The following is a 26,872-nucleotide window of genomic DNA, read 5'->3' as shown; positions in this document are numbered from 1 at the left end:
GTTGGGAGAATGATAGGAAGAGGATGCATGGCGAGGGCCCAGCCTGTGGCCAGCATGCAGAAGGTGCTCCCCTACTCCTCTCTTCTAAGACCTTTAGTTGTACTAGCAGCAGGCCCCAGACTACCTGCCTGACCCTAAGAGTACCTGAGTTTGATTCCTAAAATCCTTCACTTTAGCTACCCCTCCAGAGCCCCAGAAGCTCAAGATCCAGCAAAGGTTGGAAGCCCCTCCCTGACCCAGCACTCATGGTTCTTGGTCTTGATCAGACATGTAGAGGAAAGGATTGCATTGATGTCTCAGTGGCCACAGTGGAGCCCTGACCCTGGGACCAGCCACTCCCCAGCCACAGCCACCATCACCACCAGCACTGTGGTGCCGATCTGGCACTGCCAGCCAGGGGCCCCGTCACCAGTGCAGAGCCCAGTACCTGCACTCGGGCAGCGCAAAGGCTGACAAGGCCATCAGTGCGTCCCATCACACTCCCCTCTCCTGAGGCCTCAGTGCCATTTCCCAGTGGAAAGCAAAATCTGTGCCCTGACCCTCAATCAGAGCGTCTCTGATTTTCTGGAAGCACATTCCCCTGCTGATGTGAATCGGTGAAAAGCCATCACAGGAACTGCAACTTCTGGCCTCTACCCCAGCCATCCATCCTCCCCCACAAAGCCCTCATTCAGCTTCATCCCAGACCAACACATTCATCACGGCAGCAGCAGAGAGAAGCAGCCCCAGAGCCCACCGTGACAGCAGAGGGCACGCAGAGACCCGTCTGTGTCCATGGCCCTTCCGTTCTTGCTGGCTGTCATGGGCAGAACTGTGTCCCCTAAAGTTCATGGGCTGAAGTCCTAAGTCCCCTACATCAGAATGTGAGTATATTAGGAGATGGGTTTTTAAAGAGGTGATTATCTTAAAAGGGGGCTACAGGGTGGGCCCCAGACCAATCTGACTAGTGTTATTATAAGAAAAGGAGATTAGGACACAAAAACACTCAGACTGAGGGACAACCATGTGAGGACATGGGGAAAAGACAGCAACCTGTGATCCAAAGGGACAGGCCTCAGGAGAAACCAAATCTGACACCTTCATCTTGGCCTTCTGGCCTCTAGGATCGTAAGTAAATAAGTATATGTTGTCACGCCCCCGGCAGTCTGTGGTACTGTGTGTTGGCAGCCCGGGTCAGTTCCTAAGCTGGTGTTCTTACCGGTCCGCGGCCGCGGCAGGCACACTTCCAGCACAGGGCCTTTGCAGCTGCTGCTCCCTCCACCTGCAGTATTCCTCCCCCAGACACCCTTGAGGCCTTCTCCCTCACTGTCTGCAAGCTGCCTTCATGAGGCCTTCACTGGTCACCCCATTTCAAGTTGCAAAAGCCCTCCTCCCTTCACTGACACACCCCATTCCCTTGGTGAGCCTTCCAGTTCTATTTCACTGAGGTGCCCCTTACCGTGACAAAGAGCTCTGACCCTGTGTGTACGGCCCAGCCAGTTTTGATGAATGTACCCCACCTCAAAGCGACCACTATTCTGATTTCTATCCCCACAGATGGGTTTTGTCTATTCCAGAATGTCCTATAAACAGAATCAGTTGGCACATATTTCTGTGTCTGGTTTCTTTCGTTCAGAAAAAATATTTGTTGTATCTGCCCATGTCATTTTATAGGCTAACAGGCTGTCCCTTTTCACTGATGCTTAGTATTTCACATGTGGCCTTACCAATTTATTGATTTATTGATGGACAAGTGAAGCTGTTTCTGGCTTTTAGCTACTTTTGTTTTGTGAGTAAAGCTTCTGTGAACATTCTTGTACTAGACTTTCAGCAGATAAATATTTTCATTTCTCACAGGCAAGGATCTGTGATTCCTGCCTCTTTTCTCCACAGTGCTTATCACCATTGGTCATACTATCTCTCTTACTTACTTTTCTGGTTTGTGTCTGCCTCCATCCATGAGGATGTATGCAGGGGTTTCTGGGTGTCTGCTGTGCTTTGCGGCATCTTGGTACCTAGCGGGTCTAATATGGTGGATGCCTAGTGGGTATCTGACCGAGGGCCTGATGAACAATGAGTGGATGCCCTTTCCCGATCCCAGGTCCCCCCAAGTTCACTGGCAATGAACTTGGGCACGAGCCTTCTGTTGGTCACTTGCGCCCTGAGCATAAGGAAGAAGAAAGCCTACTACATCTAAGCAAACCCTCCCAACATCAGGAACCCCAGGGGGCCCCTGCTGGCCTGGAATTCCTGTTAAGAGAAGACAATTTCACCAACATGGTAGCTCGGCTCAGGGCAGGCTGGCTCCATCTCCCGCCCTGGCTTTAACAGTGCTGCTGACATTGATGCCTCACAATCCTATATCCCAGGGCTGGGGACGGGCTGCCCCCACCAGTGACCCGAACCTTTTTGCTTCCTTGAGTGGATTAAACTGTCAAGTTTCCGGGTGTTTGCAGAGCAACGGGGGAGCTGCAGACAGTAATGTGGTTTTATTTACAACATAACCGCTTCAGCAACATCACTGGATTCTGAAAACACAGAACAATTTTCAGTCCCTGGGGGATTTCTAGGGCATGATTTCCATAAAAATTAAATATTGATGAATCTTATCCTTCTGCCAGCTTCCCTGCTCCCTCCACCCCCACCCCAAGCTTCAGTGAGAGAGAGAGAGGAGAACATGATCAGAGAAAGGCAGGCAGAAAAAGAAAGCAAGCACACAGATGCAGGACTGTCTCAGTCAAATAGGTGAGGGGTTAGAGAGGGAGTTGGCTCAGCCTGTGTCCCAGGGCAGGGCAGATACACACCCTCATCCTGCTACTTCATCTGGCTGAGCCTGGGGGTCCCTGATGGGGCCTCATGCGGGGACTGGGGCCAGGGCTACAGTGTGGGTGGGCATCATAGGCCTGACGCAGCAAGGGCTGGCCATCTAGGTGGCAGAGATCCATGTGCAAAGGGTTGGTCATGGCCAAGAGGTCAAGTAGTGGAAATTCTCACAGGCCAAGGAGCAAGGTCCCAAGGACACCTCTAACCAACTGACCTCTCCGGGTCTCATCTCCATTTCCATTCCTGAGGCACCTTTCTCGCAATCTCTGAGATTCCACAGAATTCCAAAAAGTTCAGAGATCAGAACTTCAGGTTTCAGAATGGGAAACTGAGGCTTACAGGCAGGTGGTGAGCAGTCCAAGACCTCAGACCATCAGGGCAAATGGGAACAGAAGCCAGCCTTCTGGGCTGTCAGTTCAGGGCTTTCCCATACACCACACTTGACCTTGGAGGAAATACATGAACGTGGTGCATTTTCAGTGAAATCTGCAAAGCACGGAGCTTAGCTTTGACCAGCCTCTTGGCTGCAGGGCAGGTCCCCTCACCCTGGAGGCAGCTCTGGACAGCCAAGAACACACAAAGGAAAGATGCCCACGAAGGCACACAGGGAGGGGCATGAAGGGCTGACTCGTGCTTTTGGGCACATGTGGGAATGAAAACCCGTCTTCTGATACTATAACTGAGCACGTTTCCCTCTGCCCTGCTGCCCCTGGAGTCTGACTGCAGGGGGGGTGCTGGGTGGTTTGCAGAGGCAGCTATGGGAAGGTGGAACCTGCCCAAGACTTGTCATAAGGAATCCCTGACTTTGAAACACATTTGTGTGATTGTCCACAAGCTACTGGGCATCTCTGAGCTCTGGTTTGATCATCTGTAAAGGGCACACAGCTTAGTAATTAAGGGCTCTGAGGTCAGCAGGTATGAGTTTGAATTTAGATGGATTGAGTCTTGATCTCTCTACCTGTAAGGGGATTTGAGGATGGCATGAAATGCGAGTTAGCCTTTCTGCATGCACTCAGCAGTGCAGCTGGTCCAAGTCCAGGGCTCACCAACCTGCTTCTGTGTGTCAAACCTCAAAGGTTCTGCCTCAAGATTGGGGCAAATGTGAGTGTGTCTCCAGGGGCCTCTATGGGATGTCCCCTTGGGTGATGCCTCTCCACAGACTGGAGCCCCCCGGACAGTAGAACCGCCTAGCCCCTGCCCCACCAGAGCCCCATCAAAGCCAAATATCCATCAAAAAGGAGAGTCTGAGAAACCCTGGGAGGCTCAGAACCACAAACGCTCGGGATCCCAAGGCACCTGCATTTCCACTGACTTGGGAGCTAAGCAGCTCCCCATCTTGGGCAGATTCCCAAGCATCCCCCACACAGGAAAGGAACCAGGGGACGCTGGACAGTAATGATCATCCTGTCCATCATCTGGAACACTCAGTTCTCAAGAGACACCGAAATCGAAAACTCTTTCATGTCCACAAAGTCGCCATGTCCTCCTCCCAGCCTGGATAGGTCTTTCCACAGCTGCCAAGCCCACTCAGCAGAGGCGGCAAAGGGTCATATGATCTGGCCAGGATCACAAAATGAAAAAGTGGCGGAGCAGGGGTACAAACCCCCTTGACTATGACACTAAAGCCACCTTCCTACCGTCTTCAGTGATAAAGCTAGGTGACTCACTTCTCAAAATGTACCAAAAGACTCAAAAGTGAAATATGAAATGTACATCTCCTTTGCCCCAGCAATTCTGTATCTGATAACATAGCCAAAGAAAATAATTATGAACATGCCCAAAGGTTTGCTTTCCAGGATGTTCATGGTAGTATTGTTTATAACAGTAGAAAGAAAGAAAAAAAGAAACCGCCAAAATGGCCAACAGTAGAGGATGGAATGCCTTGTTAACTGTGAAGGGTAGAGCACAACAAAAGAAAAGTCCACAACATGTTAAATGAGAACAGGGAACAGATGGTAGGAGAGATTGAATTTTTTTAAAAACAAATGCCATTTACATACACCTAGATTAAAAGACCAAAAGACGTAAACTGCTATTAGTTGTTTCTTCTGATACGGTCAAGTGACAGGTGAATTTTTATTTTATTTTTGAATTATCAAATTTGCAAAATTTCCTAAAATAGACATGCATTACCCTGGAACTCCTCCCCTCCAAAAACACTAAGTGTTCATTAAAAACATGCACACAGGTTAACGTCGACAGAATTCTTATGGAAATCCAAAGACACAAGAGACCAGTCACCAGTTGGAATGACTGTACAGAATTTCAGCAAAGGGAAAAATTCTTAATATTAAGGTAGTAATTCACAAAAGGCAGACTCTTACAGAACCTAACCCCTGGCAAAGACAGGAAATTGCTTGCACCAAGAAGGGAATGAGTCTACCCAGGACAGACTGCAACTACCGGGGTCTCAGTGGATTTAACTGGAGCAGCTGCTCAGCAGAGAACAAGCAGGCTTCACATTAACACATGCCTTTCCACTTCACGGGCAGCTGGGTTAGCACTACCATTACATGGCCAAAGAAAATAGCTTAGAATAAATGTCAGTGGGAAAACATCCAGGCCATTCAAATTCTGTATGAAGCATGTACACATCCCGAAGAGGCTAAGAGACCCTCTTCGCCCTCTGCCTCCAGTTCCTTTCTCAGGAAAACCGCTAGCAGCTGCTGCAAGAACAAACCTCCAATCTCAAGGCATAATAGCTGGCGAAGCTTCACACGTTAGTAACCTATTTGCAGATGGTGTTAGATTTCACCCTCCAGCCCCACTGTAGGAGCACAGGCTCCCACAAATGGTCCACCTAAATGTGCAAAAATATCAGCCTTCAAAATTAATTACTGAATGGGCAGCAATGCAAATAGCTAAGCTTCCTCCCCGGCTCTTCTCACCTTCTGTTCAAATGAAGGAGGTGATAGGATCTTGAGTACTGAGAATGGGCAGGTTTCCTTCCATCTCTAATACAATCAAGGAAAATTAGATGAGATCATTTTACTGTGTTTAAAAACACATTACATTAGTCAAGTCCCTCTTGCTGGCAGACAGATCATTAAGACACTGAGATTGTCCCAAATGTTCTTTTTCCGTCAAACTAAACATGCAGAGTTCTCTAAATCCATTTTAACTAACTAGCAAAAACCAGTAGAGATGTTTATCTGGGGTCACAAATAAGTCAGGTGGTACCTCAACTTGAAACACTGCAAAGAGGGCTCCCCCTTGTTTCCTGCTTCTGAGCCCCACCTCTTGCATCTGCTGCTCCTGGCCCCACTGCCCAGCCAGCCGTAACTAAGCCCCTAGCACCCCACCTCCAGATTTAGCACTGCCCCACTTAACACTCTGCTGTGAGCATTAGCCACTAGAATAGTCTTTGCAAACATTTTCAGTGGCTGTATCACAGTCCAGTGTGGCCCTGGCACAAGGCAACCATTCCCACGTGATAGGACACTTAAGCTTGTCTTGCAGCCAAATCAGGATGGGATGAAGCTGCTACTGTGACAGCCCTGTGGCCTCGGTGCCACCAGCCTTTCAGGAGAGGAAGGACTTGGCTTTTGAAAAAGGAGACTACAGCCAGATATCCCTGCATTCACCTCTCTCACCCACCCCCAACATCCAGGAGAGGAGAGAGAAATCCATTCCTGCAAATAGGTCCCTGGCCTCAGCAGTCTGAGCTATGCCTCCGACTGACCTTGCCCATCAGGCCTCAGTGTTGGATGCAGGCTTTGCTTCTTTGTCCTCACCAAATAGTTGGAAAAAACAATGGTTCACCAGGATTCAGATCTGTGGAAATGTGGGTCATGCCTGAGCATTGCAGGCCACATTCAAGGTGGCCCTCCAGGACTGTGATCTTGATGGGTGATTTTGCCCTGCAGAGGACACCTAGCCATGTCTGGAGGAGATCTGGGTTGTCACAGCTGAAGGGTAGGGATGCTGCTGCATATCCTGCAAGGCACAGACAGTTCCTAAAACAGACAATTACCTGCCCTGAAATGCCAGCAGCTGCAAGGCTGAGAAGCCCGCCCTAGAGTGCAGTCAGTCCCTGCAAAGCTCCCACCAGGAGACTGCAGAGCTGAGAGCCAATGGGGTAGGGTGTCCAGAAGGCTGCAGTCCAAGTCACACCAGCTTCCACAGGACAAGAGGATGGAGAAGGGACAGGCAGTCTGGGGACCAGAGGCTCACTCTGTTGGGTAGATGGTGGGTTACCTGGATGCACGACTGAGCATCATCTTTGTCTTCCCTGGAATCCTTCCTAACTCCAGAGCCAGGTCACAGGCGGACTTTAGTCACAGCTTTGCCGAGGCACCTCTGAGGGTGGCCCTGAGGACTGCTGCCTCCCAAAGGGATCCACCGAGAACACCCCCAGCCCCACTCCAGCGCTTCCTACCTACGCCATCAGGTGCCACACCAGTCACATCACCCCTTCCTGGACAGGCTGTGAGTAGCTCCCTCTTACCCACTGAGAAACGCCTGGACTTTGAGGCAGGCATCCGGGGCCCACCATACCTTTCACACCACACCACACAGTCCTCTACTCTGGACTAGCTGGGCTGCCTCAGCCTGCCCCACCCTCAGTCCTGCTCAGCAGCAGCTCAGCCCTGCATGTGCCCTCACACTCCTCATCTGCCTGTTGACACTGCCCGACATCCAAAATGTCCAGCTCCAGCCCTTCCAAAAACTTACAGTGTCCCCCTCTAAGCCTCCTCGGTCCCCAACACTGACCCTACATTGCCTGCTGAGGGTCAGAGTGGTCCAGCTCCTGTCTCAGCTCATCCCCGGCTGTGAGCTCTACCTCGTGTGTAGGGGCCAGATCCCCCCCACCTCCGGGCTCTGCTGGCATCCCCCAAAAGCGTCAGCATATGTGTTTGTCCACTTCCTACTAAAAGTGTCCTGCCAAGACCAGTTTTCAAGTTTAAAGCAGGAAATGGTGACTCTGCTCCCCATAGCTGCAAAAGCCTGTGGATGTAAACAGTGGGGCTCAGGAAACACCCACCCTTCCCTCCCAGCCTCAGGCCACAAAGCAAGGGAGGCCTGTAGGAGAGATGAGTGCAGATTCCGAGGTCTGCATGCCCTGAGGGGGAGACCGGGGCTGAGAACCATGGATGCCCGGATGCCCATGCCCTTCACCCTTGACCTGAACCATTCACAGCACCACAAGCCAGAGCTGAGCAGGTAACCCCTCCTCGATAGATGTCAAAAAGGGAGACATACAGGTGTTAAGGTGCAAGATGGCAGAAGACACCAAGAGCCTGCGGTGTCTTTTGGCACGTGCACTAATGTGACATTTCGGCGACCTGGTTTGTGCCAGTATGCCAGTAAATGTGAAGAAGGGCTGAAAACAGAAGTTGAAGAGTTTTTACACCTTTAAAATCTGTGTCTGTAAGCACAGGCAGAGTTCTCTGGGACCTCGTGGGCTGTCCAAGAGGATGCTGCTCTGAAGGCACTCTCCCCAGAAGAAGAGTCAGGGGGTGCCTAGTTTCCCTCCCATGCACCGCTGGTGGGCGTGTAAAATTACTAGAATTCTTGCCAAGGGCAATATGGCAGGTTAACCATTAACATGACTAGACCCACTGCCTCTGACCCTGCATTTCCTAGGAATTTTAGCTTACAGATCCACCGACGCAAAACGACCCACCAGCAAGGATAGCTATCGCAGCCTTGTTAGTAAAAGCAAACCCCTGGGAACAACCTACATGCTTAACAGCAGGGGAGCGGCTAAATAAATGATAGGACATCCGGGTAATGGAATAAAAGAATGGAAAAGCCGTTCTGTGCCAATATGGAGCCATCTCTAAGATAGACTGTCAAGGGAAGCGATCACAGTGCAGGGCACTGCGGAGCTCATTACCATCTGCGGGGCTTGTAGAGGAATAATGACTTGGTAAAGGAACAACTGCTTGAGAAGTCATAGGCTCTGAAAGTGGACACAGGAAGTCAGGACCATCAGTGGCCTCTGAGGAAACACAAGAGGCAGGCCAGACCGAGGGAAAGGGACTTTCCCCTCTGTGCCCTTCAGTGGGTTTCCATCATGCTCCCTGACAGCATACTCCCTATTAAGAAATCATTTAAAGCACAAAGGACACACAGCCATGTTTCTTCTGTTCCCTTTCCTTGTTTCTTCTCATCTCACCTGCCTCGTCCTCGCCACACCCACCTGCCTGTTGCCTGCCCTGCCACGTCACACCATGGGAGAAGCAGAAAAAGCAGTGGGTGCGGTGTTGAGGGTGGGCTGTGACGCCAGTTGTGTGAGTGCTCTCAGGTCTGCATACCTGCACTGGCTCTGCAGCCAGCAGGGATCAGCAGGGATCAGAAAGGCTCCCCTGGGGAAGCCAGGAGGATTAAAGCAGCTTGCAGGTGGGAAGGCCCCAGCACAGCACCCAGCAGCCCAGCACAAAGGAAGACACCACCAAGTTTGTTGGCCCAAGAGGCCTGCCTTCAGCTGGATCAGGACCAGCTGGGTTCCTCTGATTGCAATGCAGGGGCTGCCCAGGGAACTGCTCTGAGCTGCAGGTGTGCAGGAAGCCCCGCCAGAGCAGCTTGTTTCCTGTGTGCACAAGCAGGTGTCCCACTGTGTCTGCCTGCAGCTCCACTCCCACAGGGTGGGGGACGAGGTCCCCAGGCCAGATGTCTGCAAATCAACAAACTGTCTTCTCGGCTTACTGCACTGTGTCTTGTGAGCCCTGATGCCCAAGATATCCTTGGCAGTGCAAGGGGCTTCGGAAATGCTGGAGATGCGAGACAGCCACTTCAAAGGGTGCGCTTGCGCAAGAGGAAAGCACAGACCGAAGGCTTTGTCTCCACTCACTTCCAAGGGAAGCATCTGGAGAAGGCTGAGAAGTGGAAGGAGAGGAAGGGCGACTCCCAGGGTGGGTTGGGGGGCACAGTGCAGGGCGTGTTCTTTATGTCCTACCACATTTGCTTTCACTGACACCTGCTGCCTGCACCCTTCAAACCTGAGCAGACTGTGGAACTAGACTAACTTCAGATCCTGGCTCCCCTGGCTGTGTGACCTCGGGCAGAATGCTCAAGCTCTCTCTGCCTGGTTCCTCACCTGCAAAATGCAGATCACTGCATCACCCATCCCATAGGGTTATTATGAGGATTCAATGGGTTAACACATGTGCAGAGCTCGGGACAGTACATGGCATAGAATGAAAGATGAGTACCTGTCAGCTACTGTTGGTGACCATCATTATCATTGCCAAAGCCCTCCTCTCTCCCAGCCCTGTTCTATTATGCCTCCAGTTATCACAGTCCCATCAAGGCTACTAAGCCCTAGCCTACAGGAGCAGCTCCAGACCCCAAGCCCATGGCCATTCCAGGGCTGCAGCACCCACTGGACTCCAGCCCCAGATCTCAATGTTCTTTGGCCAGCCTGCAGGTCTCACCAGCCTTTCTTCATATACCAGATCCTGCCTTTTGCAAGCCTCATCTGGCCTCGACTAACTTTCCCAGCCCAGAGCTATGACACAATGGTAGCCCTTGCAGAGAGCCACACCCTACTCCGCGGCCCAGGCTGAACCAAATGTGCATGTGTAACCATGGCCCCTGGAGTCAGATTCACGGCCCCACACTGTCAGCACCAATAACAGACAATGATCCATCAGCACTCCCTAAATCCCGAGCCAGCATCTTCTTGCTTCCAAACCAAGTCAATTTAATACCTGACACTCATACCAAGAACTCACATCCAGTAAGGCACCATCCTTTCAGCCTTACAACCTTCACTGACAACTTCCCACCCCCGGATCACTTGTTAGCAACAGGCTCCCTACCAGGCACAGGACATTGTCTGCTGCAGCACCTGCCACCCTCCCACGCTTCTCACTCAGCCACATCTGGGGCTTGGAGAGTGCACAGCCACAGCCCATCACTGGCATCTGCCTCCTCCTGGAGACCACCACACATGCGGACTGATGAAAGGACAAGGCTGTGAGATTATCATTGGCCTTACTTTCTGGGAACAAAATCCTGAGCACATGTCCACTGTCATGTTGGCCTGGACCAGGGAGTCAGGGAAGGCATATGTGATGTTCTCTGGCAGCTTGAAGCACCCGCGGTACATGACAGTCCTCCCTGTGGGGAAGGAAACAGGTTTCTGGTGAGAAATAATGCCTGCGGTTGTTGGTATCTGTTATAAGGGAAAATGGTGGCTTCAGATCCTGAAACGGGTGTAAATACTCAGGAGGAGCAGGTTTCAAGTCAGAGAGGGCAGCCACCCTGGACACAGTGGGCGGTCGAGCCAAGCTCTGGAAACCAGGCAGCAGAGCCCCGGTCACCCAGGGCCACCAAGGGACCACGCGGCTGCAGCCGCCGCATCAGGTTCCCTTCTCCCGCCAGCTCTCACGTCCCATCATCTATCCTTCTGTCCTTCCCTTCTTCCACAAATCTACAAGTGCCTTCTGCCAAGCTGTTCTCCATACCTTCTGGTGGAAAAGTCCAGCTCCTTAGCTGGCTTCTGCAGTGCTGAACAAACCTTCTGGAATGTTCCAGCACCAACTGCTCATATTTCTTCTAGACTCATCAGAGTTTCTCTAGATGGCATCCTGACTCTCACCCTATGCTCTTTTTAAACCCAGGTCTCCTGGGGCTCAGCATCTCTTCCAGCTCTCTTTGCCTGCCATACCTCTTTGGCCAGCAGCAGAAATCCTCTCTCCAGGCAAAACTACAGAGGAGGACCAAACCCTGGGCCTGGAAACACATCCAATCAACCACAGCACCAATGATCTAGATGTCAGGGCATGAATCTGTCAGGGCATGGATGACAGAAAGCAGCCCGGTGCCAGGGAAACAGTCTAGGCTTGGCACTGTTGTGACTCACTCTGAAACCTGCGTGTGTCATGGACTCAGAGATTCTCCATTTCCTTACCTATATAACACCCAGTAGTAAGAGCTGTTTTGAGGACCAGTGTGCACCTGCATGCCAGCCTGTGATGGGCCGCATCTCCCACCTTCCTGTCCTGCCCTGCCCTAGGTAAAGGGCCTAGGGTGAGGGCTTGTGCTGGGCTTACAGAACTCCTTCCTGTCCTGTGGCATGAATGGGCCCCCAAAGAACAAGGTATCTAGAGGGATTGGGCTGTGGTCCTCAGCCAACTGCACTGGGGTGGGACAGACCCTGGGCAGACAGGCTCCAGGCTATGTGGCAAGGGAGGGTGAGCAGGACAGGTAGGGCACAGGGAGAGCAGGGGGATCAGAGCCCCACTGAGCCCCAGGACACAGGAAGTACAAAACAGCTCCTGGGCAGAGGCTGCTCCTGGGGAGAGGCTGCATCTGGGTCACCCCTGTGCTCCCCACACCCAGCCTGGATACATGGCAGGGGCCCAGTAAGTGCTGAGTGAATGAATGAACTGCACACAACAGGACACAGGAAGGCATGGCATAGCTGCAACAGCTGAGCAATGCGAGGCATGCAGGCAGCATCAGCTGCCTCTGGACTGCGCTGACTTCGCTGACATGACATGGCAAAGAGGCTGTCATGGAGAGCAGTCTGCTCCACAGCCTTCCCCCTCACTCTCCCGGTGAGAGCTCAAGGGCCACTTAGGGTGGGAGGGTACCTTTGCGTGCAGCCTTGACGAACTGCTCAGCACCCATCTCATCTCTCATCCCAACCTGGGGGACATGTCCCTGGGTCTTACTCCTTGTGAGTGATCCTTGCTAGTGAGAAGCTGAAATTTAAGATGGGTGGTCATCTGGTCACCTCTTGGGAAAGATCCTGTCGGCTCATACCCAAGAGGGGAGTAGACAGGCAAAGGTTAGTCACACGGGCTCCACAGCCTGCCAGAAGGGGTGGTTTGTCAATGTTTTCAATATTAACCATGACATCAGGTCTAGCTGGCTCAAGATCTGCAGCTGGCTTGAATGACTGGGCCATCTAACCCTTAACCAATGGGCAGCCTGAAGCCAAACAATTATCTCCAAGAGTCAGTGGCTAAGCAGGCAGGAGGAGCTGGTATATCAGCCTAGAGCCCACATACAGACCTGGTCCTGCCTGGGGGGCATGGGTGAGTGGTCAGGGGATTAATGTTATATGAAACTAAGAAAATCAAAGGTCCAAGAAGACAGCCTGGAGTTGATAGTTTGGTCCCCAGGACGTCCATCTGGATGCCAGGTGATAGGGCAGGATCTATCCATGTACCATCTATCAATCTACTCATACACCATGTCAAACCCCTGTGCCAGGCAGCCTGGCACAGAGTAGGTGTCAATGAGCATCTGTTGCATTAATGGTCTCATTAATGAATCCATAAAACGTGTTGTCAGGATCTTCACTCCATCCCATTCCCCTGTCTGCAGCCCTTGTTTCCAGACACATTTGTCTGAATACTAGAAGCATCTCAGCAGCCTCAGTTGGCCAGGTCTGAGCTCTAAGTCACTTCCTGTCACTGACCCCATATACAGTAGCCAGGGTTTGCTTTTAAGCTCACCCACCAGTCTCACAGCTGGGTTTCTGTACTGCTTGGAAAACTCATGTGTTGCTAGGAGAGCTCTCCCAGAAAGCCCTCTGCAGTCTTAGCTTCTGACCTGACATCCCTGTCTCTGAGCTCTGCCCCACCCGTGAACTAACAGGTCTCCTGGAGTCCTGTTACTAGATCCATGGCCAGAGGTGGTTGTGTCCGCTGAGTCAGTGTGCCTGGATGCTGGGCCGGGCCTCCATTATCTGCTGCCCCACTCTTGCTAGGGTTGGGGAGGGGTCTCTCCTGCTCTGACTTCTTTCCAGTCCAGTCCCTCCTAATCATGAAAAAGATGGCCCTTGATGTGTGCAACCATACTATTTTTAACAAACTCCTTCAAATTGCGTTAAGTGGATCTGTGGCTCTTGCAATGAGGACAAACCTGAGCTTCAACGGCATCTAGTTGGCCCCACCAGATGCTATCTCTATTTGACAGCACTTTGCGTTGAAATTCTCGGGACTTTAGTATTGCTGTCTGATGCATCAGCTCACTCTCCCCTCTTGGTTGAGTATTTCCTCCTGAGTTGTGTAATTTTGAATTGTAAGCTCATCTTCAGTGATAATCCATCTATGGGAAATCTTTACACCTGGGCTGGCAGCATGGCTGTCAAGAAAGACTTTGCATTTGCCTTTCTCAGTACCTCCTAATGGTTCAGAGCCAATTTTCATGTTTTTTAGGACTCAGTAGACAGTATAAATTTGAACCTCAAAACTCAGGCCTGTAATAATTATAAATTCTTAAGAAGGATTTCTTTTATTCAAGTGAAGCTTAGCTCAAAATACATAAGTTTTTCTGTCTCAACTGGTAGGTGGTATTTTTTTTTAATCTAAAATTTCAGTGGATTATACTTCAGTGAAATTGAATCCCACTTTATGCAGAGGTTTATACCTAATTTCTTCTACTGATGGTCCAAAAGCCTCCTTTTCTGTCCTATTTGGACACTAAAACCTAATCCATGTGGCCATGAAGACCAGTGATTTCCCTCTGCAGAGACCTGGAGTCACATAGTTATCTTCTGCTCTCATCTCACCACTGTGATTTTTGGTTCCCTCCTCATTTCTGGAGCCAGGGATTTCCTTATTTTCTTGCTAGTTCAGCTACATATTTTTAAAAAATGTTTGTTCAATTCTGTCCAGCATTGCTAGGTGTTTTAGCTAGGAAACATTCAAATTATCTGGTCTGCCCCCTGCTAGAAATCTAGGTCTGCCTCTGTACTTTACAAAATAGATTGGAACCCAACCTGCCTGAGGCCTCCTGGTCAGTTGCTTCCCTTGCAGCAGACAGGAAAGATGTGCCTCTGTGATGAACTTAAGCAACCTTTGGCAGATCCTAACCCCACTTCCTCCTGCCACAGTCTGTCTAGTGAAGGTGGAAAGGAAGGGAGGGCGCAGGCTCTTTCCCACGTAGTTAGGATGAGGGGCAGTGGAGGGACATTGGCGAGCAGGAGACAGAAGCTTGGGGAGAGGCTGGCACACTCACGCTTCCTGGAGCCCAGCTGCAGCTCCTCCACCCGGTACACAGAGAGCCGGCCAACACCCCCGCACACGGAGCCCTTCTCCCCTTTGCACTCATGGTTACATTCCTCCAGCCCGACGCTCATCACTGGGAGCCGGTTCCCACAGTAGCATTCTGCCCCGGCCTCCAAGCCAGCATAGACGTAGGATCTGCGGGGAGAGTAGGGCCTGGGGTGAGTCCCAACCTTGGCCCAGAGCTAGGGCTGGGGTCCTCATAGTACTGAGGTCTGGATCAAGGAATGGCAGCTGGGTCTGGGGCTGAGATAAAGGCTGGGTCTGAAGCTGAGGTTAGGTCTGGGTGAGGAGAAAGGGGCCACAGCCATCAGCATGCAGCTGGTCTTAGGGGTCAGTCTTCAGCTAGATTTAAGGGTCACCTGGCTAAGTTTAGAGAGAGAACAGTCTGTCCTTTGTGATAAACTGATAAGTCCCACTGGTCCCTCCCGTCAGCCCTGAGCTTTGCCCCTGAGGTGCCATCCATGGTAAAAGGTTTACATTGGATCTAAAGTAGTGGTGGGCTGGTAACTTGTTCTCAGTATGGGAGGACGGGAGCATTAGTTTGTGGCGTTTGTCAATTTCTCTGGTATAAATACTCCCATCACAGATGAGCAAGCTACCACTGGCTTAGGAATGGGCTTACAACATTTCTAAAAATGTCACAGTCTGCCCTCACCACGTGATGTGAAGTGCTGCCCCCATGTGACAAACGGGTGTTGCTGCAGACCCTCCTGCCCCGAAGACTGTACCTCACCACCTGCACCCAGCAGGGACACTTGTCAGTAAAGAAAGATCGCAGATGGAACCTCTAAGGACCACCCAGAGCTTTAACTAAAGAGGCCAACCCACATGCACCCCACACGCACAGTGACTCGTGAGCGCCCTGAGGGTGGGACCATTCCCTGGCACGTGACTAGTGTCTGGTGACTATCGGGTGAGCTGGAAGGACCAGAAAAAGACAATTGTCATGAATACAAGATAGAAATATACTTTTCCTATAGAGCTAGAAAGGACCTCAGAGAAATCTGGGTTAAAGACCTTTATTTTACTTTATGTGTAAACTGAGGACCAGGGAAGGAAAAGAACTCACTGAAGTCACAGAGCTGGACTAGAACCCCAGACTCTTAATGCCAAGCCCAGGGCTCTTTCCATAACCCTGTGTCATCTCCTCAATATGCTTTTTTATTCTGGGACCCGATCGATCGAGCTCTAACTATCCAAGTATCACCTGGCTCTGGAACTGTCTCTTAACCTTATTTTCAGGGGAGTGAACAGGGGCCCCCCCACTTACCGCTCAGCACATGCATCCTGGCAGTGGGAGACAGTCATCTTTCTCAAGTCAAAAAACACAGCACCCTTCAGAGTTCTCTGCCGGCCATCATCACTGAAGCATCCGATGTATGTGCCTGCAGGCAGGGAAGCATGGCAGAGACTCAGACGCCCTGAGAGAGAGGGGTCCTGATTGCGGGTCTGCCCTTAGGATTGTCTTTCCTGGTCAAGGAGCTCCCCAGAGAAGCCCAGGGGATGGGGCACTCCAGCCCTCCCTGCAGTGCTTCTGGACACTTCCACCTTGTTCCCTTCCTGCCTCTTTTCTTAGTCAGTGGCCCACTGTCCCCACAGACACCCTGCCAGAAGCCAGCATCAGCCTGAATACCACTTTCTGCCATCAACGCCAGCATTCCAAGTCTGGCTGGTTTAATTACCTCCCCCAGACGGCCCTCCTCTCCATCTCTATCTTTCCTGGCTCAGGGAGGCCTCCCTGCCTCCACTGATGTCCCGACTGGCAGGTTCTGTCACCTCCTTGTGATCCAGGGGGAAGGAATTACTTAGGGGAAGTCTGATCTTAGCTAAGATAAAGAAGATATTGCAAACAGGGAGAGCAATTTCAAGAAAAAAATCTACCATCCCAGGGGAAATAGCCCCCATCACTGGAGGTGTGTGAACAGCTTCTGTTTGTGAGAGAGCTGCCCTGTGTGGGGATCGATAGGACCAAGGGACTGCTGGGCCTGCACCGCTCTGGGCCTTTCTGGCACATTCCTGGAAGGAGACTCTCGGGGAACGTGACTCCACAAAGCAGTGGTGGCATTGAACCCAACCACACACCACACATCAGTGGGAGTCTGTAGCAGCCCTGCCCCATCACCCCTAGAGAGGGCAGTGTCTCCCAATGCACGGAGAAGCCCGGAGAACTCAAGCACAAAGCAGGTGTGTCAGGCGTGTAAATGCATCGGAGCGCCTTGAGAAATGCCACTTTGGGCTCTGCACGGTCCCAAACTGCAAAAGCTCAGCCACAATAGCTGTGCCAAGATCTGTGACAAAGATGTCGCCTGTCCCCTCCGAGAGTACCTGCACTCAGCTCACAGCCATCACGGCCTCCAGAAATTAGCTTGTTCCTGCAAAATAACATGCCCAAGACCTCCCAATAGCCTGCTGGTTCCCAGATGACTTGTGAGGAGTGATGTCCTGGTCTCGCAGTTCGGGGGCTCCCTGAGGACAGGCAAACCCATCTCATTCCTGCCAGGAACACGGCCCAGAGCAGAGGCTCAGGGCTGCTAGCTGAGTGGTTGGCAGGAGTGGGTCTGTCAGCCTTCATTCCTGGGGTCTGAATCAGGCAGAGTGGTTTTTCTGTCTGTGAACACCATACTACTTCCGCTTTTGACCTTGGATAAGTCATGTCAACATTCTGTGCCTTGATTTCATCAACTGGCAATGGCTAAGGGCCCACTCCACCCACCTCACCCTGCCAACCTCCCTTCTCCTGCTCCATGTTTAGACCTGTCCCTGCTCCCTCCCTTGTGTCCACCCTTTGCTCCCCACCTTCCTCAATGGCTTCTATTGCTGGCCACTCCAGCCCACTATGGCCTCTCTCTTTTCTGGATTCTAGTATTTTGCACCTGAAAAACTTGTCATCACCCAAATCCCTATCATTAACTGTTGCTAAAAATCTTTTATGTCTGTGTGTCCTATCTCTGCAAGGTGACTTAAGGCTCATGGAGGGCAGGGGCCACACCTTCACCCAAGCTCATCGGGGAAGGCCCAATGCCAACATGGACACTACTTATTAACCGGGGGTTAGAGCTCCGAAGCACCAGGCTGATACCCTCTGAAGACCCAAGAGGAGGAGCAGAGCACCCAAATGCAAGGAGGGGAGGGTTCTACTGACTGCACCTGTGTGCAACTCCTGGGCCCCAGCTTAAAAGAGGCAAAGCAGAGAGAGATGGCCAAGATGGTAGGGGAATGGATCTCTGCCACGTCGGGAGTAAGTGAAAGACGAGACTCAGATGAGAGAATACTGGGGATATGGAGGGAGCAACAGCCCCTTTGGTGTCTGCCATAGGGTCTCGCCCCCTTCCAGGCAACGAACCCCCTGAGGTCACACACACATGGCCACACCAAGTGTCTGCCCCTAGGCAAAACGGGCTACACCCCTCCGCTTGGGACTCCCAGACACCCAGGCCCTGCAAACTTCTCTTTATGTCTTTATATAAGTCTCAGAACTACTAACACCAGAATGAACCACTGCAGAGAGCATTTACTCAGGTCAGCGAGAACAAACTGTTCTTCTCAGCCTGCCTACTTAGTAAAAGAAAACTAATATTTGAGAAATTTTTGATGTGTTGCTCAGCAAAGAAGAAATTCTATTACAGCTTTCAATTAAAAATCCCAAACACAAGCTCAGGGGTTTTTAAACATTTATCACTGTTGATGGGAAATTAACCAAAAAGTTCTAAAGGTGCCTGAGCTAAAGACTCCTGAAGGCGGAGACCAACATATATGCGTTTTTGGGGAAGTGGGGAGAAAGACCTTTGGGAAGGGACTGACTTAGATTTAGCTCTAGGTTCCACCACTGTTTGGTTGGTTGTGTCACCTGGCACGGGCATCTTCTCCTCCCTGAGCCTCAGTTTCCCAATCTGTAAAATGGGAGTATGCTCCCAGGGGATTCACGGGGCAGTTGTAAGAATACCATGGGGTAACATGTGGAAAGTATCTAATGCAAGGCAGGTATGTGATATGTGCGCAATAATGATTGTTTTTATTATTACTAGATTGTTAATAATAATAAACATTTTAAAATTACTTCCCTGAAACTCAATTCCTTCAACATTAAACTGGTGATAGCACCACTTACATTATAAGGGTGTTTGAGATTAAATCAGATGAGATAACACACATACATCTATACAGTACAATGCTTGGCATGTAACAGATGTTCGAATAAGTAACAGCTATTATTCTGATCCTATACTCTAACCTGGGACCTCATGTGATGATGGATCAGTAAATATCAGCTGAATAACCGGCCCATTAATAAGAGAGAGAAAAAAATGTTTTCTAATCGTCAGGATAGAGTTCTTTGGAAAACCAGGAGTGGCTGGCTGACCAGTGACCAGCCGAGTGGAGGGCAAGCCAACGCCTGGCTGGCCCCCGCTGCTGAGGGCAAGAGCCTGGGAGGCAGACGCCCCTCCCGCCTCGCTCTGTTTGTGAGGAGGTGAGTCCTTCTCTCCAGAAAAATAACAAGAGGCTTTTCTAACTCCCTGGTGGAGGCAAGAATGTGTGGAAAAGAAAGGACTTCCGAGGAAGGATACACTGGGACACATTCTGAGGTGGATTTATTACTTTCGGCTGAAATGGAGACAATGCATTATTGTCTGTGACTCCGCATCTGTTCATTTGCACATCAAAGTGGACATGCTGTGAGGCTATTAACGATGGCTTTGGAGATATTGGAATGTCTTTGGAAATTACTATCAATAAAAAACAAACTGGCTATGGAGAAGTTACTATTTTTCCCCTAGTAAACTTACTGACATTTTATTCCATTATGGATGTTGTCCAAGGTATAATGAAATGCTCAGTGATTGATGGAGCCTCCTGCAGCTTCCCCGGCAGCAGGATCCCCTTTCAGGAGGATGGCGGGCTGCCCAGGGCCACAAAGAGATGCCCTCTTTGTCTGCAGCCCCGGCAGCTGTCCCGAGGGTTGGCCTGCGGACTGCCCTCCCCCAGTGAGGCCTGCCTGGCTGTGCAGGGCCCGGATGGGGGCTCCCAGAGGGCTCTCAGGCCAGTGCCCCGCCTCACCCCCTTTCTCTGATCTCCAGCTGTGGGACATCACAGCCTCGCCCAGAGTGCAAATTCTTCCTTAAAGCCCGGGGGATATTCCAAATATTAAACAACCTCTGTCCAGGAGCTCAGGACAGTAACCATTCCAATCATTCAACAATTGCTAAGGCATACTGGGATGTGACAGCCACCTCTCAGACCTGCCTACATCCAACCACTATCTCATCCGCCTTCACTGCAGGCCTTTCCATCATTTCTTCAAGTCACTGGAGATAACTTAAAGTAAAGGGGTGCCCACTGGTTCTCCTGAACAAACTTACTCTACACCCAGAGCTATAACTAGGTCATCCTGAGCCCTCCCCTCTGCTGGCCAGTGGCCCAGAAGCCAGGTTATAAGGAGCTTGTCACTTTGGTCTGGTAGGTCCAAGGCCCCCTGCACGTGCCTCTATCATGCCTCAGTCAGGCTGTGCAGTAATCATCTGGGTGCATATCTGCTTCTGCCACCGGACTGCGCTCCTCAAGTGTACAGTGAAGAGCATACACTGAGACTCATGCAGGGATCCTCAATAAGAAATAGATGAAATAGAGGAATCATGGCAAATTTTTCCCAGGTCACAGAACCCATAGCTGCAATACCAAGAGAAAAACCCAGAACTGCTTTTGAAAGTTGTGCACTTTCTATGGCTTCTTCTCAAGAAATCCAGGTCGACTTTTGCCAATGCTTTACATTTTAGTCTAAATGAGTGGCACTGGTGTAGCCTGCGCAGAGACCCAGCTTCATGGTGTTCTGCGGAGAGTTTACAGAAATCACACCCATGTAAAATGAGCTGCGGAAACAGTTCCTCGGATCTCCCTCATTCTTACATGGAAGCCTGTCTGAGGAATCCCATAACAAAAGGCTGTGACCTAGATGATTTCCGAAGAACCTTCTTTCCATGGAGACAGGGATGCACAGTCCTCCAGTTACTGGGCTACCAGAGTCATCCTCCCAAGGCGAGACCAGCTTGTGCTCCTTCCTCTTCCCGGGAACCTTCTCATCATCTTCAGAATAAAGCCGAACTCCTGGGCCCGGCACTCCTATCCTGCCCTGATCTGGGTCTAAGACACCCCTCTTGCCTCATCCATTTCCCTATCTTGCCGCTGAGTTCTCAATGCTCCAACCACACTCCTTTCAGTCAAGAGAGCAGTTCCCCCATGATTTATGTGTGGTACAGGACCAAGTGAGGTGGCCAGGGTTGGTGGGGTGGGGAGGGGTGTTGAGACAATGACTCAGCTCAGTCACCACCTAACAATAGCCACAGCACTTCCCAGGTGCTCATCACAGGTTCAGTTACTGGGCTGTGCACGGATCTGCATAAATAACTCAGTGTAAGAGCCTTGACCTGGGGCCCAGCTACCTGATGTTGGAACCCCTGCGGTGTGACGAGAAGTCAGTACCCTGCCAGTGCTTCCAGGCCTTGCTGCCTCCAGGCTGCACTCTGGGATGTGCAGTCTACCCTTGTTCTGAGTCCCCACCAGCTCCTGCTCCATAATGTACCCTTTACTGGCTACCTTCTCTTCCCTGTCTCACTTTCCACTTCCTACCAGTGTTCCTGGGATCACGTCCCAAATACACCATATCCATTTGGCTCCTGGTTTCAGGGATTGCTTCCAGATTACCCCAACTAAGAAAATGACCTGGGGAATATACTTCTCTGTGCCTCAGTTTCTTCTCCTGTAAAACTGGGATATAATAATAGCATCTGTAAATAGCATAGTTCCAGATGCACAGTAAATGCTATGAGTAAGCTATTTTTATTAAGTAACAATAGCTTCCAGCTACTGAGTGCCAAATAATATACTAGGTCCTCTAGCCCAGTAGTTCTCAGCTTAAGCATGCATCAGGATCACCCAGACAGTATTGCTCTCTACACAGGCTGCCGGTCCTGGCCCCGGAGTTCAGGCTTTGGTAAATTGGAGAGAACCTGAGAATCTGCACTTGTTAACAAGCCCCCAGGTGAGGCTGAGGCTGCTGGTCTGGGACCCTACTTTGGGAACCACTGCTCCGTATTATCACATTTAATCTTCACAATGACCCTGGGGTAGGTATCTCTATCTCCATTTCCGAGGGACCCAGAGAAGTTAAGTGACATTCTAAGATCACCCACCCAATTTGTGGCTGAGCCAGGATTCAGGCTGAGGTCGGTCTGAACCCAGACTGAGCTCTAATATACTTGCGCATCTCAGCCTTGAGCCATGTGGAAGCCCTGTTGGTGAGTAAGCAAAACTCCAAGGGACTTCCCATCACAGGCCCCTCCTGTGTCCTGCAGAGCAGGAGGGAAGGGACAATCTGTGAAGGCCACAGGCCTGAAGCGTCTACTTCTCACGCTGCTGCAAGGGCCAGAGAAAGAGGCTCTCTGTGACCTCATCCTGTGACCCCCAAGCAGGGCTCCTGGGAGCAGCTCCCAAATAGACAAGGGGTACCAGGGCTGAGTACCTACCTCTGCTGCTAGCAGCTGACCTGGGGGCCTCGGGGCCCTGGGCAGGCAGCCCCTGGGGGTCACCCATGAAGTGGTGGAACCAGCGGCGCCGGAGCTGACGCAGCTCCGAGTTTCGGCTGTGGAGCCAGCGGGGTCCTGGCCGGGGCTGGGCCAGGGGGCTCCGAAGCACGTCCACGCCAAGCAGCAGCTCTGGGCTGACACGGGGGTCGTGCAGGGCTCTGCTGTCCAGCAGGCCCACACCCAGTGCCATGGCAGCCACGGGTAAGGCCTGCAGGGGGCTGGGCCTCGGGGGGCCCTGCGGGAGGGCCACACGGGCCCGCTGCAGGAGCAGCAGGCTGCCGGTCATCAGGTAGGCGGCTGTGAGGAAGAACAGCAGGAACTGTGTTCGGCGGAGAAACTTCTGGAGTCGGAAGAAAGGTTTGGCCATGCCCCTGGGCGTCAGGGCCCCTGGCTGGAGCCCAGGATGGCCCCTAGCACCCAGGTGAGGGGGAGGCCGGGGCCTCCAGAGGCCTCATCTCTGCATCCTGGCACCAGCCTGGGCTCTCCTGGGGTTATTGTTCCTCCTGCCTCATTTCCAGTAGGTGCTCAAATAGCACCATCACTTATCTCCAGCCGCTGGGCCCTGTAGCTGCAGCTTCTGCCCGAGTATCACGAACTTCGCCATCCCTGAGCTCTAAAGACTCTCGCCTCCTGGCTCAGAAATCTGGAAGAGCAGAGAAAGGGCACTTAGAGGCAGTAGTAGGGTCTACCACTCCCACTGCACCAGGGTCACACCAAAGAGGCCTGCTGTGGGGCAGGAGCATCGGACAAAGAGCTGGGTTCAAATCCCAGCTCTGAAACAGGCTGGCTGCTTAACACTGGGCGGGTTACTTAATCTCCCTAGGCCTCACCTTCCTCATCTGTAAACTGGGAATAACACCCTCCTGTTGAGCAGGAGTGAAGCCCCAATAAGGAGCAGCAGACACAGTAGCTTTGTACTGAATCCTTACCACGTGCCACACACTAAGCTACGTCTTTACGTATTATCTCATTTAATCCTCACACCAGTCCAGGGAGGTAGTTACAGTAACATCCCATTTCACAGATGAGGAAACTGGGAAAAGGAAGCAAAGTAATTTTCCTAAAGTCACACAGCTGGCAAACAGGCGCCAATGCTGGGAACCATCTATATTCAGAGGGTATACTCTGAACTCCATGGCCCACCTTGTGATGAATGGGACGCCACCACAGGCAAGTGCACCCAGTCCAGGGCATGAGTATACAGCAAGTGTTCAACACATGTGTACAATCCACTGACTCCCAGGTGTGCAAGCTGTGTTCCGGAAGTTGCTTCTACAGAGTGGGGGCAGCTTTAACACAGGAGAGGGCACAGGGGAGGAGGTGGGCTTGCGCAGCCTTCCTGGGCTTCCTGAATTCGGCAGGTTCATTCAGAAGGAAGAAGATAATGCCCAGGCCACGTACCTGGTGTGGAGAAGGCCGCAGGGCTGTCAGAGCGGCCTTCTGGGGGTGTCTGCCTGCCCCCAGCACTCAGCTCTCATGCTGGGCTTTGGTTCCCCTGGTAGTGCCTCTGGAGTGCACTGGCAGTGGCTGGCAGGGGGTTCTGCAGCTGCTGGGGGCTGGGCTGCCGTGTGAGGATGGCCTGTAGCACAAGGACAGGCTTGTCCCTGGAAGAAAGGCTCCTATGAACGTGACTAAGCTGCTGCCTGTTACTAACGTGGCCTGGGCCCCTGGCCAGGCCCACGAGCCCCTCAATGGTTGCTCTGTGCACTGGGGCCAGCCAGCTGGGTGTGAGAGGAAAAACAATGTTTGGGCTCTTGTGGCCTGGCATTCCAGGGGCAACGGTCCAGAGGGGCCCAGACCAGCAAGACCCTTTCTGATCAAACCCTGGCAGCCTCTAGGGAGGGCAGGGGTCTGGAATATGAGTTTGGGGGTCTTTTAGGCTAGGGTCGGGGTGGCAGGCTTGGCAATCAGCAAATGAAGGTAGCATTAAACTGAGCTGGGAAGCCTTTTCAGATGGGTCTCTAGAGTTTTTATTTTCTCTCTAAGCTGGTATTTTCCAGGCCCACCCCAGCCAGATTCATCAGATTTGTAAAACCACAGAGAAAATCCTAAGAAATCCTGACTGATCTCCCTGCCTCCAGCTTTGGTCCCTCCGTTCCCTCCTCCACAAGGCGGCCAGGGTATGATCCTCCTAACACACAAATCTGATCATGGTGCTCCCCTGCTTAAAACCCCTTTCAATAGCTCCTCGTGGCTTTTGGGATAAACTCCAAGCTCCTTAGCATGACATACAAAGCCCCCTTCATAATCCACCCAGCCTCATCTCTTGCCAGGCCTTCCTTCGGCTGCCCAGTCTCGTGTGTACAGGCCCACATGCCACATGTGCACACACACATCAAGGTCTAGCAAAGACCCGGCTTTTTAGATCCTTTCCTCCCTCTTTGCCTGGTGAACTGTGTGTATTCTCCAAGGCCCAGCCCCAGAGTCACCTGCTCCGAGAAGCTTTCTCTGACTACTACCCGCCCACTGGTATAGATTCCCCAGTCTCCTCAAAGCCCGTGCTGATGCCATGGCGGCACTCATCATCCTGGGTGATTTCAGTTGTCCGCTAATTGCCAATCATCCACGCAGGTCTGTGATCACCTCAAGGCCAGAGGCCACACCATATTCATATTTTTAACTCCAGCTCCCAGCATAAAGCCTGGTAGTGTGAATGCCCAGAGATCTTTATTTCCAAATACATTTTTTCTAATGAATTGATAGGTAAATCTTGATGTCAGAGACTTGCACCTGTGGGGTCTTAGGGCAATGAAATCTCAAGTTCATTTATCCAGCAATGTGCGAACTTAGCCTGAAACGTAGAAGAGATGGAGTGATGCGTGAGCACAAAGGACACAGCTTAACCAAGTTGGGTCTTGATTCAGACACGTGGATGTTAACAGGGGCACCTGAGAGCTTTTCTCTGTTGTAATTCTATGAAGAGGGGTTTCCCAGTCTGCTCGCAAAGGGCTTTCTGCTTAGAAGATTGGGATTCTATCAGTGAAAATCCCTATACAACTGAAATGAAAGGGGAGAGGGAAGGACCCCTGCTGTGAAAAGAAAGGTTCTGATGAGATGGAACAACAGCAGGGTGGGCAGTGGACCCACAGCTCTGAACTCTAAAGGCAAGATGTGGCATGATTTCTATACATATTTTGTACACAGGACTTGGAATCCTGCTACCAGTAGACACAGAGTGTGCTGGAATGGAACACTGTCAGGATTAATCAATTAGGATTCAACTGATCATGCCTGGGTTCCCCAAGGACCCCCACGGTCCTCTTTGGAACTGTCCGTCCACAGAAGAGCCTCCCCTGGTCTGGGGAAGTGTGTATTAGGTGGAGAGGTGGGGAACCAAGCCTCCAGGCCTCCCATAAAGCAGCCTGCCATTCTAAACTTTTAAAATCACAAAGCTGATTCCTAGCCCAGAACACCTGCTGTGGACAGGGCAGGGAGCCTGAATGCCAAAGTACTAGAAACTTGTGCCCCTGCCCTGGACTTCCACCACACTTCCCCACCAATATTACATTTGCCAATTGCCCCCAATATCTCTGACATGTGCACCTCTCCTCAAGGCTGGATGCCCCTCCGAGGCACAGCCCCTTATCTATCACCACGTGCCCAGATCCCAGCACACAGCCAGCAGGGCAGTGACAATTCACATTTGCATGACTGAACCGGAGAGAGGCCTGGGAGTAGGCTGGGTGACATGAGCATCCGCACAAGGGCTCCTAGCCAAGCCGCAAGGTCGGTCAGACAGCAGAACCGGCCAACACCTGGTGGGATATCTATCCTCTGTCCGTCTGCACTGGGCCTGGGAGCCCATCCACTAAGACTTCCGTACCCCAAAGCCAGAGAGCATTCCATTATTGCAAATCCACCTTGGGCAACCCACTGCATGGGCAGAGCCTCAGGCTCCTCATCTGTTAAATGGGGGCAAACTGCATTGCTACGGGATCAAATCAGGGCATAAAACTTGTTACCTACAAAACATACCATTCACTGCTCTGCATGCCAAAGGGCCAAGGAGGATGCACCACAGGGGAGGCCTACAGCAGCTATGCCCCCAGGGAAAGCAGTCTCAAGGGGCCCCCTCCCTGCCCTCATGGCCCTCCACTCCCTGGGATGAGCGCAGTATCCCCTGTTGCTGGAATGTGACCCTACGCTAAGATGGCTGTTAGCTTCTGCTTTAACTTTTCACAGCACCATTTATTAAGCTCTTGGGGCATTAGTAAATAGGCTGCACTGGGCTGCATCCTTTACCTGCACCACTTCATGTACTCCATACAACCCAAGGCAGATATGCCCTGATTACCCCCATTTGAGGGCTGCGTGGCTAAGGCTAAGGTGGACGAAGATCAGACAAATGTGGCAACTATGCGCCTGCTCCAGAGCCCATCCTATACCCACTAAGCTTCCCGTCTCTCTCTCCCGCCACCAGCTCTGGCTTCACATGAGGCAGGATTTATTCTTGAAAGGAGTTTAGCATGCCTCCATCAGCACCTTTCTGTAAACATGCCAGGGCAAAGCTGCCGGAGATGG

General features: G+C 51.6%; 1 protein-coding gene across 6 annotated transcripts in view; it reads right to left on the bottom strand.

Annotated features, from left to right (window-relative positions):
• WSCD1 (WSC domain containing 1) overlaps positions 1-26,872 on the bottom strand; it is a 46,086-nt gene that overhangs the window by 12,738 nt on the left and 6,476 nt on the right. For 4 of the 6 annotated variants that reach the window (XM_017680488.3, XM_037026874.2, XM_017680479.3 and 1 more), the window contains 4 exons: positions 22,292-22,994; positions 16,045-16,159; positions 14,725-14,909; positions 10,748-10,869 (listed from right to left, as the gene is read on the bottom strand). In XM_017680488.3, coding sequence (XP_017535977.1) covers positions 10,748-10,869; positions 14,725-14,909; positions 16,045-16,159; positions 22,292-22,718 — 849 coding nt within the window. In that variant the 5' untranslated portion in view covers positions 22,719-22,994. Of the gene's footprint in view, positions 1-10,747; positions 10,870-14,724; positions 14,910-16,044; positions 16,160-22,291; positions 22,995-23,752; positions 23,956-26,872 lie in introns of all 6 variants that reach the window. The other 2 variants (XM_037026873.2, XM_037026872.2) reach the window with 1 other exon arrangement.

This window comes from Manis javanica, chromosome 4 (assembly GCF_040802235.1).
Source record: "Manis javanica isolate MJ-LG chromosome 4, MJ_LKY, whole genome shotgun sequence".
NCBI classification, from domain to species: Eukaryota; Metazoa; Chordata; class Mammalia; order Pholidota; family Manidae; genus Manis; species Manis javanica.
Note: the sequence above shows the minus strand (reverse complement) of the source record. Positions and strands in the feature narration are given on the sequence as shown.